This window comes from Rutilus rutilus, assembly GCF_951802725.1.
Source record: "Rutilus rutilus genome assembly, chromosome: 2".
Taxonomy (NCBI): domain Eukaryota; kingdom Metazoa; phylum Chordata; class Actinopteri; order Cypriniformes; family Leuciscidae; genus Rutilus; species Rutilus rutilus.
This window is the reverse complement of record NC_140210.1, coordinates 53,908,585-53,923,920: the sequence shown is the minus strand read 5'-3', so window position 1 is coordinate 53,923,920 and position 15,336 is coordinate 53,908,585. Positions and strand designations below refer to the sequence as shown.

The following is a 15,336-nucleotide window of genomic DNA, read 5'->3' as shown; positions in this document are numbered from 1 at the left end:
CAATTTGTGCCGGTTTGTGTCGTTACGATGAACTTTGTATCTTTTTTCCCCTCCTTAGACATAACACATTGGATTCGGGACAGTGACGTCACTCTCCACCCCATGCCGTCCACATCGCCCCAAACCGGTGCTTTTTGTTTGTGCTGTTTTGTGCCGTAGAAAGAACCGTCATAAATGTTTCCATTCTTTAGACATCACAAAATCTTTTTTGATTAGTGACGTCACACAAGCAAGTTATTGCTCTCCATCCATCTCGTCTACAAACCTGTCTGGTTCGCTTGGGCTCGCACAGGGCTGCAGCTGTCATTGTTCTTTTCTTTAGATATGGGAATGTTTTAGTTTAGATTTGTGCTAGATATTGACACTTGGTCTTTATATAATCACCAATGCACAATGATATGTAATGTACTGTCACTATACTCTAGGCTACGTGTGACTGATGCTTTCATTTTGTATTAAAATAAAATAACCAATATTTATTTATTTTATTATTATTTTTTAAATTGTGTAGTGTCTTAAGTTTTCTGAATACTTTTAACAGCTTACAGACAGTTAAAGTCTTTCTTTAGTCTTTTCGTTTTATGGGGAGCCAACTTCACGGAGGTCATTTTGCCACTAGAGGAAGCCGAAGGTTTAAATGACTCATCTGATGAACAGGACGAACAGGAAATTACAAACACAAACTCTAAAGAGATTCAAAGAGACTTTATTCATTTAATAACTAGATTTATAAAAGACTAATCCAGTAACAAAGCTAAAAAATAAAAAATAAAAAAAATAAACTCTATACCAGAGAATAAATAATTAATCCAGCAGTGAAAAATTACATTTGAACACCAAGACATTTTATAACACACACTGAGCTTGTGCTTCCCTTTGATACTGTCAAAGTCATTCCACATTCAACAGAAGTATTTGTGATATCTATATTTCAAACAACCTGAATAAAAATATTTTTGATAATATTACACAAATTCACAGCATCTCTTTAAGGAGTGTAAAGTGTGTGTCCATCGTTTCTACAGAAACCATTTCCTGTGTTTATGACATACACAAGAGCCTGAAGCGCATCTCGGTTCGAGTAAAAGAATATAAAGAGCAAGAGCCAAAGAAAACCACAGGCTGAAAACCACAAGATAAACCGTTTCTCTTCAGCTGACCGACCACATATATCCTGCAAAACCTTACAAACACATTTCAGCACAGCAAACCAACTCACACTCCCTCTAGATCATGTAGAATCTACTTTAATCTATTAGATAATAGTCATTTTGAAGTTTAAGAGTAATGTGTTGAACTCAATATATAAATACATAAAGTATTTTTATGATTTAAAATTATGATTCACCGTGAACGTGGTTTCCACTCTTTCAACAATTATAGGATGTTTACAGATATTCTGTCATTGATTTGTGGCTCATTGTATTTATTTAATTTGATCAGTTTTTAAAAGTAAAATTTTTAAACCACACATGGATCATTTGTAAATCATAAATGTTTTTCAGCCTTTTCCTCATTAAACACAGTAAATGTTGAAGGTGAATTACTGACAGCTCTTTATTGTCTTCTGTTCATCTTCTCTCTCTCTCTGTTCAGTCTCATGTGTCTCTCTGTGGGTTTCCTGAATATGTCTGTTTGTTCATAGAAAAGAACTAAAATTAGAGCTAGTTGAACCTTCACCTGTTCTCTGCGGCTTTGAGATGGTCGGAAAATGGCCTGTTCATCACGCAAACACAAACACCACAGACTTCATGAAACAGCTCATGACAAAAAGATATTCAAAGCCTTTTTTTAAACACTTTTAATAATAAAAAAAACTGATGATAATAATAATAATAATAATAATAATAATGGTTAAAATCAAGGCCTTGTCAAACAAACTGTTAGTCTATAAATCGCACATTCACAGATGCAAAGCCATCAGAGGGGATTGTGGGAAGGTTAGTAGAGGAATAAAGTGGATCTGCTCAAGAAAGTGTGATCTGAGAATAAAAAGAGAAAAACATGATGTGCAGAATGAAACTTACAAATGAAACGCACAAGAACTTCAATGAATGAAGACCCAGACTCACTGTTTCACTGTGTCTCGTCCGATGATGAGATCATCCTTAAGATCTCAACACAACGTCAGCGATGAACAACAGTGAGATGCTTCTGACAAAACATTTTAAAATGTCCTAATTTGTTAAAAAGACTTCATAAACATCCTTTTATTTCAGGGTTTGGGTTAGTCTTTAATAGTTATAATCTGCTTCATAGATAAATGTGTGTGTGTGTGTGTGTGTGTGTGTGTGTGTGTGTATGTGTGTGTGTGTGTGTGTGTGTGTGTGTGTGTGTGTGTGTGTGTGTGTGTGAAGGACAGCATCACCTCATCCTAATAAACACTCAGTCAAAGTGAATCCTCCAATCAGCAGCAGAGTCAAACACAAAGAAATAATGTTGATCAAAGAGAAATCTGAAAACACACAAACACATTACGGAGAAACGGGGACGTAATCACATAAAAAAAAAAAAAAATATATATATATATATATATATATAGATAGATAGATAGATAGATAGATAGATAGATAGATAAAAAAATATAAAAAAATATATAGATATCTGCAGTCTCTAGCGTCTGTCGCTTGTGCGCCTCTTGAGATCAGGGGAGTGAGGTTTACACGCACGGCTTTTACTTTACTACCATTGATACATTTCTATATCACAACTAGAGACCGTTTCATGTACATAACAAAAAAAACAAAACAAAGAATATTCAATAGGCTATGTTAGGCCTATAATTGTCCTATAGAAAGTTTTATATGAGAATGTACATAAGATATCATTATATAACTATCAAAAATGGTGAAAAAGTCATAAATAATGTCTCAGTTATTTACATAACATCTGGTCCCTGAGATAATGGGAACAAGTATTGCGTCTTTGCTAGATGCTATGGGGAAAACTCAATTTTCTCCACATTTTTAAGCCTTTAATTCAAAAATGCAGTGCCACTGCACAGCCATAACAAAGCGGCTATGGGTACTGCATGAACCTATGGCGAAGCAGTGTGTCTGCGCGAGCCAATCACGGCGCATCCCGCTGAGAGAGCGCAGATCCCGCCGAAAGGGCCAGGGGCTATAAAAGCAGCTCATATTCACCATAGGTATCAGGTTTAATTCGACTGAAGCAATGAACGTCAGTTGAGTAGCGACATACCATGGCCGTCTACACAATAATAGTTTCCGTTTTCTCAGGTAACCAGGGTTACGCAAGTAACCGAGACGTTCCCTTTCAAAACCTTTACTCGTATTGTGTCTTTGCTAGACGCTACGGGGAACCAATCTAATCACGGCGTGCCATGTAAGCAGAACCATCATGTTTTATGGTTGTTTAAAGGTCACACCTCTGGTGGAGTGCGCTCTGACGCCGATGTGGCATTGAAGGTCCACCGAAAGCGTAAGTCAACGCGTAATATACTCTACGGATTGCCACAGGGGAGATGTTGAAATCAGCTGGCCAGAACACACGCTGATCAAAGTCTGCTGGCCGCTGGTCTGCTTGATTGCAGGAGAGCACTCGTTCCGCTGCCTGACTTCTTCAACGGCGAGAAGGCTTCTTTCAAGAATCAACAAGGTAAGTTTTGTCACTGAAGGAGAATAAATCTGATTCCTATGGCGAATATGAGCCCAGCCAATAGGTATGCTCAGATTGCTACACTGTTATGGCTGGGCAGTGGCACCGCATTTTTTAATTAAAGGCTTCACAATTTCAGGGAAAAGGGAGTTTTCCCCAAAGTATCTAGCAAAGACGGAATACGAGTAAACGTTTCGAAAGGGAACCTATATTATTAGTAAACATCTTCAAAAAGATCAGGGACTTACCCATATTAACAGTGAGAGTGACTTTAGTGATGATGTGAGATCCACACCAGTATATCCCAGAATCCTCTTCTCTCAGATCAGTGATGTTTACAGTAAAGACTCCAGTAGAAGCTTCATCACTGAAAGAGAATCGATCATCTCTGATCGTCTCCAATGAAACTCCATCCTTCACACACATGGAGGGTTCATGTGCTTTGCAGAAGCATTTCTGATGTTCATCATGATGTTTGCACTGGATTGACACGTCGTCTCCTTCATACTTAGTCAAGTTCAGCTCTGGAAATATTAGAAATATAAGAACATCAATTCACAGCCATAGTTTCACATATTCAGATGTATAAACCTTCCTCACCCTCGTTCATGATGACGATCAGATGAGTGTAAAGATAATTCACGTCTCTCTCTAATGTCACTGCACACCAGTATTTCCCAGCATCCTCTGCTGTCAGTCCAGTGATGGTCCCAGTGAAGACACTTGCAGTGACATCATCATTCAGAGTTAATCTGTCAGTCTTGGTCTCTTTCTCTTCTCTCACAGTCTCATTGAGAGTATTTCTATCTCTAGTGGAGCACTTCCCCTTACAGAGAGACTTTGACTTTGATTTATAGATTGAATCATAAGGGCAGAAGATCTCAGCAGATTCTCCTTCACGTCTCACTACTGGAGCCACTGCAAACAAACACAGACATTTAACACACATGATTCTGAATATACTGTATTTACTACAATGAAATCATCTGAATTCACTCACTGAAGAGGTTGAGCTGAATTTTGGTGGTCAGGGAGATGAAAGTCAAATGTGTGTCTCTGGTTTCTGCTCCACACCAGTAAACTCCAGCATCTCTCACGCTCACATTACTGATGCTCACTGTAAAAACTCTCTCTTCATTTCTCTCAGATGAAGGACTCATTTCTGTCACTGCAGATGTGCTGATGTTTTGACAGATGTGATCATCATCCTCTTTGCAGAAATGAACTTTATGTTCCTCTGGGATCTGACAGGTGATGTTGACTTCTTCACCAAGATGAACAGATTCAGACTCCATCTTTGGATATTTTGCACCTTTAAACCAGGACAAGTTTACATAAAGATCAGAACAAATACTTTATATAAATCATAAAGTGTTTGTGTAGCGGTTGTCCCTCTGCGTTGTGTAATTTTTTTTTAGAAATAAAGGACTGTCCACACAAACTAGTTTTGATGCGGGTGATTTAATTGTAGTGCCTGTATTAGTAAACAAAACACACACAGGCACAATCAGCGTTGCTTGTTCTGCAATGCCTCTCTCCACTAACACCATCGCCGGAAAGAGCGAGGGCACCATTCATAACATTTACATACACACATTTACATTATATATATATAACAATATTATAATATCATATGTATAGTAATATAATAGTATAAACAATAATATAAAGTGAAATTCGTATACATTTTTGTACATTTATACCAGAAATACAGTGTTTAAGACATCAATTAACATACCTGTATTAGTAAACAAAACACACACAGGCACAATCAGCGTTGCTTGTTCTGCAATGCCTGTTAACCACAAAAATGTACGATAAATGTACCAGTTAGTTAATCATTAAAACACATATACTTTCACTTTTTAATATAAGATTCGTTATCTTCATAATACAATACATTTCATTATAACCATATACATATATCTCTTTATATATATATATCATCTATCTTTATATCTCTCACACACGACACATGTCTCGCACACAATACACACTCGGCGCCGCCATTTTGTATAGTTCGCTGTTCACCCGATAATTAAACTCATAAACTTAATTTAACACACTGATAACTCGAACGAACAGTTTGACATAACATCAGCTTGAATACTTTCACATATTTTATCGTTTAAACATGACGTGAACACTTATGAAACATACTGAAACATGAAATGTACAGAGCTCGTGAGATCGTACCTCTCTCCACTAACACCATCGCCGGAAAGAGGACGAACCTAGATTGCACCGCAATTTTCTTCTCTCACCTACGTATGACGTCAGCCGACGTGCATACTGTGATTATTACTTTTAATATGAGCTCACAATAGTCTTTCAAAATAAAATACCCCATAACAAACAATAATAACGAATAAAATTAAATACTATAAACAAATAAAATGAATAATCTGGTGTAACAACATATCCCTGCTACATCCACCCCCACTGTTTTACACCAGATTATGAATCACGTACAAAAACTTTGCAAGTTAACAATGTCACATGTTCTGAGATCACATTAGATCCGATCAGCTCTCAACTATCTCTTCTGAGATTAAGGTAACCCAGGGGTAGCTAATCCCCAAATTACCTATAGAAAACTATGCCTTTTACATAGTTCAATACATGACATCCAGAATTGTACCCATAAATGTACATCATACAAAGTATATGGCCAAGAAAAAAAAAAAAAAAAATGTCGTCAAACAGTGTAACATCACTTAGTTTTCGTTCAACACTTTAATTTAATTTAATTTTCAATTGCGTGTACTCTCTGTGTAGACATTGACTGTATTAGCCTGTTTACTGGTCTAATGAGCCTTCCAAATCTTGACCTTAGGCCTTCTTGACCATTTGATTCTCTTTCAATCCTCTGATCTTGCACACTTGACACAGGAGTTTCTGTAACAGCTAGATTATTAGGCTCATCGACTTTGGAAGCACACTCATCACTCAAAACTGCTGATACAGAAGAATCATCAGACACCATTGAACATACTGACAGAACTGAACTGGGTAAGTTGTCGGAATTTCTCTCACACACAGATTTTCTGTCCATCTTAGTGTCACATTCTGCAACCATGTCATCAGTTGCATCACTCTGATCAACGTTGAAACACTCAACAGACTCCTTTCTCGTCACATTCGAGGCATCAGTAAGATCGGCCACCCAACGAGATGTACGATCTTCACTCTGAGTTTGATTGTCTTCACAAGAAGCACAGACAGTGGAATTCTCAACACTGTCACCACTATCACTGCCTTCATTCCAAGCAGGCACTGGCAGGAAGTTGACAGGCATCAACAGATTACGATGTACAGTCTTGATTTGACCTGTCCCCGGATTTCGTATTTTATACGTGTTCAAAGTGTCACTTTTTCCCACAACAACATATACTACCCTCTCCCATCGATCTGCTAACTTTCTTTTCCCACGTTCCCCCTTATTCGCAAGAAGCACTCTGTCACCCAACTCAAGAGAATGCCCTTTTCCTTTTCGGTCATAATACTCCGCTTGTTTAGTCTGTTGCTGTTTGGCATGTTCTTGCGCGACTGACATTGCTTCCCTCAGGTCTTTCTTAAGTGACTGAACGTACTTATGAACATCAACAGTTTCATGATCCACGATGACACTTTCAAAAAGGACATCCACTGGTAATCTTGGTGTTCGTCCGAACATCAAGAGAAACGGTGGATACCCAGTGGTTTCATGTCTTGTACAATTGTACGCGAAAGTAAGAGTGTTTAGCATCTGTGGCCACTTAACTTTGGATCTCGGAGGAAGTGAACGGATCATATCACCCAGGGTACGGTTAAATCTCTCAGTTTGTCCATTCCCCATGGGATGATATGGAGTTGTGTGTGACTTTCTCACACCGGACAATCTCAATAGCTCAACCATCAACAAGCTCTCAAAGTTCGCACCTCTGTCGGAATGTATGCGACCCGGGAATCCATAAATGCAGAAAAACTTGTTCCATAAAACACGGGCAACTGCTTCTGCAGTTTGGTTCGGACACACATACGCGCAAGAAAACTTAGTAAAATGGTCAGTGACCACTAACACATCGACCGACTTATTGTTCGCATCTTCCGCTGACCAGAAGTCAAGGCACACCATTTCTAGCGGAGCAGTTGTCTGAATTGATACGAGTGGAGCCCTCGCCTCTGGCTCAGGTCGTTTACTCAAAACGCACCTCTCACACTCATTAACGTATTTCTTTATGTCTTCCTCCATAGACTCCCAAAAGAACCGTTGTCTAGCCAACCAGAGGGTGCGATGCTGACCTTGGTGGCCAGCATTATCATGCACACCTTTCAGAACAGTACTCCGGAGAGCTGTTGGCACCACAAATTGATAAGTCTTTTTCTTAGACACCGGATTCTTTGAGATTCTATAGAGAACACCCAACCTCAAGTTAAGTTTGCCCCATTGCCGCAGAATTTTTAAAGTTCTTTTTGACTCAAACACTTTTTCTCTGCGAGATGGACGTCTTCCTCTCTCTACAAAGAATTTCACTCTGTCAATTACAGGATCCTGACTCTGCTTTTCCAGCAACTCATCATGAGTAAGACTGTGAAGCTGACTCTGCTCTACATCCGCCAAGCATTCCAAGTGTTGCACATATGCCATACTCCTAACGGCTGCACCATGCTCCCAGTCCTGATGAGATCGAAGAACAGCTGACAAATCTTGACGAGAGACTGTCCCAATAAAGTAAGTAGACCCAACATACACATTTTCACCACCATTTGTACGTTCTGAAAGCCCATCCACATCAATGCCATCACACTGCCTTTGCTCACATGTAAGATGGAACGTATCCTGCACCTGCTCAACAGCAACAGACTTTGCCTCATGCCGCAAAACATCGTAAGGTGTTCTAGTCAGTCTATGCAGAATTTTCGAAGTCGCAAATGGGTGTCTGCTTAACGCGTCCGCCACTACATTTTTCGGTCCTGGGATGTATTGAATGTCAAAATCATACGGTGACAACTTCGCTACCCACCGCTGTTCACATGCGTCCAGCTTGGGTTTTGTGAGGATGTACTTAAGTGGGTTATTATCAGTCCACACAGTGAACCTGTGTCCCCGGAGCCAATGACTGAACTTATCACTAATAGCCCACTTCATCGCCAAAAACTCAAGTCTGTGTGCTGGGTACTTTGATTGTGCATGATTTAAAGATTTAGACGCAAACGCAATGGGCCTAGCCACAGCACTCCCCTCCTGAACCTGCGACAAAACGGCACCAAGCCCACTAGTAGAGGCATCCACAGACAACAGAAACGGCTTCGAAAAATCTGGGTGAGCAAGCAAAACTTGACTCACCAAGACAGTCTTCAAATTTTCCAGGCTTTGCCTGCAATCGTCAGTCCAATCAGATGAAGAGAGGGCTCGACTTCTTTTCAGTCGCTTCATTCCTCTCCCCATCCTAGGTCTTTTCTGTCCCGTCAAAAGCTGAAACAATGGTTTAGCCACTGAAGAGCAATTCTCGATGAAATGCTGGTAGTACACTACCATGCCTAAAAAGGACCTGATTTTACTCGCTGATGGTGTTACGCCGTCATTCTCCATCAAGTCTTTCTCAGATATATTCACAATAGCTTCAATTTTTGCTGGATCACTGGCGACCCCTTCTTCAGACACGATATGACCCAAAAATTTTACTGACCTTCTCAAAAAACTACATTTTGAAGGAGACAGTTTCAAATTGTGGTCTTTCAGACGCCGAAACACCATCTCGAGCCTTTCCAAACTCTCCTTTTCAGTCTTTCCGAAAACTAATAAATCGTCCAAATAACACAAAAGACTCAAGAAATTCTGGTCCCCAAACACAGTCAACATCATTCTCATAAATGTTGCTGGACTGTTACACAATCCTTGGGGTAACCGATTATACTCGTGGAGCCCCAAAGGTGAACAGAACGCAGTGAATCTCTTATCGTCTTCGTGTAAGGGAATGTTGTAGTACCCGGAAGTCAGGTCCATGGTACTAAAGTATGCATTCCCCCCCAAAGCCGCCAGCACATCAGCTTGATGTGGAAGAGGGTGAGCATCCTTCACAGTACGTGCGTTTAACCATCGGAAATCAGTGCATATCCTTAACTCACCATTTTTCTTCCACACCAAGACCAATGGAGACGCAAACTCACTGCTCGACTTTCTTATGATTTCTTTTTCTTCCATTTCATCTAAAGTCTCTTTCAACTTCAAGTAATGTGCGGGAGATAGACGACGATACGGAAGACGAAAGGGCTTGTCGTCTGTAACTCTGATACGATGACAAAACCCCTTCGCTTCGCCACAGTCCAAACTGTGCCTGGAAAACACACTTTCATATTTCTCAATGAGGTCAATGAGCTTGTTCTGCCAAAAGGAAGATACTTCACAGTCCCTGACATTCAGATCGCTCAGCCCCAGGTCACACAATCTACGGTCACCTACTGAGCTTGCTGCAGATGAAGAGCCACTCATCATCACACTACCACCTGACCTATCAAAACGTACTTCACCTGAATTTTGGCTAACCATCACATCTGTGCTTTGAGCGAGATCCTCCAAAGCAACACAAGGATACACGTCGGCCACCTTCGCGTTTCTCCTCAGCACAATTTCTGCACTGGTCGGATTGATCATCTTTACAGGAAGCCAGCCATCACCCCACAAAGGTGACACAACCCTCCCAACCAACACGTTCCGATGCACACAACGCGAAGTACTTGGTTCAACGACCACTGTGCTCCCTGCTGACAGTACTGACCCTGGGGGCAAACGACCCCAGACAAGGTGTTCACTCATAGGCTGCAGTGTCACAGATGACCTCAGCCTCAGCGTACCCACCCTGTCAGGAATTGAATCACCCCTCCATCTCTCTATACATGAAAGCATTCGCAAAAAGTGGCTATTCTCAGATGGTACAGCTGCGTCAGGTCTATTCACCACTCTCCAAAATTGGTCTGTACGTTTCATCTGACTTATTAGAGGTTTCAGAACATTAGTTCCGAGGATGATTGGGTCCTTTTGACCACTCACAATTAGAACAGGGACACTGAAACTAACCCCGTAGACTTCAAGCTTCAGATTACATACACCATCAGGACTAGTTTGTTTTCCACCGCAACCTACCAAGACAATATCTGAAGAACTCAGGATATCTTGGTCCAGCACCCCAGCACTTCTGAGCTGCGGAACTACATCAGCGCTCAGAGTAGTCGCCATGGAGCCACTGTCCAACATCCCCTGAAGTTCAACTTTGTCCTGTAATAACACACTAGCATAAAACAAACTGCTACTCTGATCAACTTGCATGCTATTCTGAAAAATTACGGTTTTCGTTTTGCCAATACTCTCACAGAAGAAAGAATAAACGGACTCAATATCAGTCTCACCAGAGGAATTACTACACAGCCCCACCTCGTCCTCTGCCCGAAGGGAGCTGTCTAGTTTCCCTGTGGTGTGACTTCAGTTTGCCGACCGGAGCCCACCCTGGACGTTGTTCGGTCACAGTTGTAGCTCACGTGTCCAGCTGCAAAACACTTGAAACACAAGTTATACATTTTGCAATGAGCAGTCGTGCTGTGCTCACTGCTCCGACACACTCTGCATTCTCGACTTCTATTCCCTGTTTGTTTAGGCCAGGGGCCCCGTGTAGACTGAGCGTTGCACAACAACGCTTTTTCTAGCAAGGTTAAGACTTTGTCCAGCGCATTCTCGTCATTCACGCCTGCACCCTGTTCAGACTTAGATGGTGGGGGAGTCACGTTAACTTCTGGTTCAGAGACAACTGTGGTAAATTGTTTGACAGTTTGATTAGTCAACTTGCGTTCTCTCAATAACTCATCAAGTTGCTCTTGGACTTCTGATGCAGTCCATGACTGTACAGGTTTACTCTTGAAAACAAAAGCTAACTCTCTGTCAGGACAGTTGCGGATAAACATAACTGCTAACTCTTTGCTTCTGTTATGCAGAGTTCTGCCTTCCAATCTCAAGTTCTGCTCAGCAACATCTGCTGCCTTGTTTAATCTTATCCAATAATCCCACGCACCCTCTTTAGGATATGGTCTCACAGAATAGAAGTCAGCCAACGGGATACCTGAACTGCTCTGGTCCCCGAAGTGCTGCTTCAAAACAGAAAAGAGAGAGTCAACAGTAGGAGTTGTCGTACCATTGCGCAGCCACACTTTCATTACATCTCTGGCCCGCCCCATTACTCTGTTCATTATTTCATCAACCATGTCAGAATTGGTCACATCTAGTTTGTTCAAATATACCCTCATCATGTCTTCCCATTCCATGATTGAGTATCTATCTGAACCATCCCCTCTAAAGTGTGGTGGTGCTGCCACCTCAGTTTTCAGGATCAAATTCATTTTTGATGCATCAATGACAGTAGTATTTGAATGATCAGTCACATGACCACTGTCACCTTCTTGAGACTTCTTGGTCAATGGATAATTCGGAAGATCAGTTTTCATCATACTTTCTCTGATTGACTGTCCAATCTCACTTCCAATTTGTTTTATGAGGTTACTCATTCGACCTGACATTTCTGACTCCAGAGGAGCGTACTCAAAATTACTGGCTCTTGGTAATGGGCTACCACACATTTCACTACTGTCGTAAGTAGAACCGGCAACTGTTCTACCCCGGCCTGTACTGCAAAACTCAGGGTCCCCAAACACCCTTATGTCATCAGGCGTGTTTATCAGATTGCCCCGCCCTCTACCGACCGAAAATGTGTTGTCCCACCCCAAATTACCTTGTTTAGCAGCCATTCCCTTCAGATGTCGTAGTACGCTCTCAAAACACAAAAATGTTTAAAAAGTAATCAATGATAATCAACCCGTGTTATAACTTTTCAAAAATGTTCAATTGTCCATAAACCACATAAGATTCAGTTCACTACGTTATTACAGTTCTGTGGTTGAAAGCTCAGTCAAATGATGATGTGAAATACCTTCCTTCACAGTTTAGACAGTAATTCGGTGGAGCACGGCACTTGTCCGATCCAGCCTAACTGCAACTGAACAGTCCAACAGTCTACACATCTGCCGCCCTCCTGTGTCTTCAGTGTCAGAATCTCCTTCCAGCGACAGTCTCCTCCCATGCACGACTCCAACCTCTCGAGCTCCAAACACAACCGTAGAACAGCAACAGACGCCCGAAGTCCCGTCACGTCCCGCGTCTCCCGTCTCGTCTGAGCGTCAGTCAGACTCCACGTCAGCAATCCCGGCGGTCGACAGCAATCAACCATTCGATGGGTCACGGCACCAGTTTTGTAGCGGTTGTCCCTCTGCGTTGTGTAATTTTTTTTTAGAAATAAAGGACTGTCCACACAAACTAGTTTTGATGCGGGTGATTTAATTGTAGTGCCTGTATTAGTAAACAAAACACACACAGGCACAATCAGCGTTGCTTGTTCTGCAATGCCTCTCTCCACTAACACCATCGCCGGAAAGAGCGAGGGCACCATTCATAACATTTACATACACACATTTACATTATATATATATAACAATATTATAATATCATATGTATAGTAATATAATAGTATAAACAATAATATAAAGTGAAATTCGTATACATTTTTGTACATTTATACCAGAAATACAGTGTTTAAGACATCAATTAACATACCTGTATTAGTAAACAAAACACACACAGGCACAATCAGCGTTGCTTGTTCTGCAATGCCTGTTAACCACAAAAATGTACGATAAATGTACCAGTTAGTTAATCATTAAAACACATATACTTTCACTTTTTAATATAAGATTCGTTATCTTCATAATACAATACATTTCATTATAACCATATACATATATCTCTTTATATATATATATCATCTATCTTTATATCTCTCACACACGACACATGTCTCGCACACAATACACACTCGGCGCCGCCATTTTGTATAGTTCGCTGTTCACCCGATAATTAAACTCATAAACTTAATTTAACACACTGATAACTCGAACGAACAGTTTGACATAACATCAGCTTGAATACTTTCACATATTTTATCGTTTAAACATGACGTGAACACTTATGAAACATACTGAAACATGAAATGTACAGAGCTCGTGAGATCGTACCTCTCTCCACTAACACCATCGCCGGAAAGAGGACGAACCTAGATTGCACCGCAATTTTCTTCTCTCACCTACGTATGACGTCAGCCGACGTGCATACTGTGATTATTACTTTTAATATGAGCTCACAATAGTCTTTCAAAATAAAATACCCCATAACAAACAATAATAACGAATAAAATTAAATACTATAAACAAATAAAATGAATAATCTGGTGTAACAACATATCCCTGCTACATCTGCGGTTCCTCACCATCTCTGACGAGCAGCTGAAGTTCAGTGAAGCTCTCAGTATAGTGAGACACATTCACTCCACATCTGTATGTTCCTGCATCTGCAGCTTTCAGCTCTCTAAAAAACACCATCAAGACTCCTGCTCTGGTGTCGTCATATAAAGAAACATCTCCATTCTCCATCCATTTATCCTGAACTCCTGGATTCTTCCTCTCTGAACATCCATCTGATTCTTTACAGATGTATTTTGGCTTGGTTTTGTGTTGAGGATGTTCACACTTGATCATCATACGACCTCCTGAGTGGCCAGTCGCTCTAGACACGCCCACTTTAGCTGTCAATCACAAATATCTGACTGAATCAGTCTTCATCGAATGCAACATTTAGCAAATACTGAATACGAAAATACTGATATATCAACTTAGATGACACTGAGAGTTTGTTCTACTCACTCATAATGTGCAGATTAACTTTAGCACTAATGGAGTAGAAGAGTCTGTTGATCCAAACTCCACATAAATAAACTCCTCCATCATCTGGAGTCACATCAGTAATTCTCATGGTGAAGAAGTTTATATGTCTGTCATCAGAAATACTTAATCTTCCTTCCTTATTCAGAGTGTCAGTGCCGTGTATCAACTTTTCAATGGAGTTTTGTCGTTCTTTGAATATGGCTTTTGCATCATTAATATGATTATGTGAATATTCACAGCTGAAGGTGGCAGTTTCTCCACCATTTATCAAAACTGTCTTTGACCCTTTACAACATGAATCTGTAATTATAATAATCTCATGAATCACATAATAAAGAAATAAACTCCACAATTATCCATACATTTAAAATGAGGATTTTCAGTACACACTTGAATTACTCACCTTTTTTCACATTCAAAGTTAGATCTATATACCATTTGTCAAGAACCCTGATTCTGTATTTTCCAGTATCCTTTGTGTTCAATTCTATGATAAATATCATGAGGTTTCCATATTTGTTGCTAAAAAGAATAAATCTTCCTTCACTAGTCCATTCATTGTGTTTCTTGTTATTTATTATGGTTCTCCATGGGTTATGTTTAACCATATATTTAGCGGAGTTACTGAACCAAAGATTTCCAGAATCAACAAGAAGACTTCCTCCAGAATATCCAGTGACACTGACGCATCTCACTGCACCTGTCAATCAGATTGATACTGTGATCAGAAACCTCATGAACAGAAAACAGCATCATTACTGCAGTGATGAAAGAGAAAAGCTCTGACCTGAGATCAGGGAGAAAGTGAAGAAGATGAGGAGGATCTTCATTGTGAGTTGAGTTCAGTCTTCTTTATGCTGAATGTTCTCTGTGTGCAAGAGGGCTGTTAGTAGGGGTTTTTATAGTATGACATCATAT

The 15,336-nt window shown here is 40.4% G+C and overlaps 1 protein-coding gene across 4 annotated transcripts; it reads right to left on the bottom strand.

Moving 5' to 3' along the window:
• Positions 1-506: 506 nt before the first annotated feature.
• On the bottom strand, positions 507-15,287 carry LOC311283143 (polymeric immunoglobulin receptor-like). Of its 4 annotated transcripts, XR_014626024.1 has the most exons (10): positions 15,206-15,287; positions 14,822-15,118; positions 14,398-14,718; positions 13,965-14,279; positions 4,619-4,930; positions 4,219-4,536; positions 3,867-4,142; positions 2,073-2,455; positions 1,902-1,982; positions 508-1,631 (listed from the first exon to the last, which is right to left on the bottom strand). XR_014626024.1 is itself a non-coding variant. In XM_084397365.1 (9 exons), exons 1-8 carry the CDS (start codon positions 15,246-15,248, stop codon positions 2,370-2,372), a joined length of 1,968 nt encoding a protein of 655 aa, XP_084253491.1. In that variant the 5' UTR covers positions 15,249-15,287; the 3' UTR covers positions 509-1,631; position 2,369. The 4 variants fall into 4 exon arrangements, 1 of the variants encoding a protein (XP_084253491.1); XR_014626023.1 differs by having other exon boundaries at positions 507-1,982; XR_014626025.1 differs by lacking the exon at positions 1,902-1,982.
• Between the last annotated feature and the right edge of the window lie 49 nt (positions 15,288-15,336).

Bases quoted from the DNA above. Each gene is read 5' to 3' on its own strand.
- LOC311283143 (XM_084397365.1), bottom strand. From the start codon at position 15,248: ATGAAGATCCTCCTCATCTTCTTCACTTTCTCCCTGATCTCAG. The intron at 15,119-15,205 runs GTCAGAGCTTTT...TCTGATTGACAG, and splicing joins CACTTTCTCCCTGATCTCAG to GTGCAGTGAGATGCGTCAGT. The intron at 4,931-13,964 runs GTGAGGAACCGC...CCTGGTTTAAAG, and splicing joins TCAGCTGCTCGTCAGAGATG to GTGCAAAATATCCAAAGATG.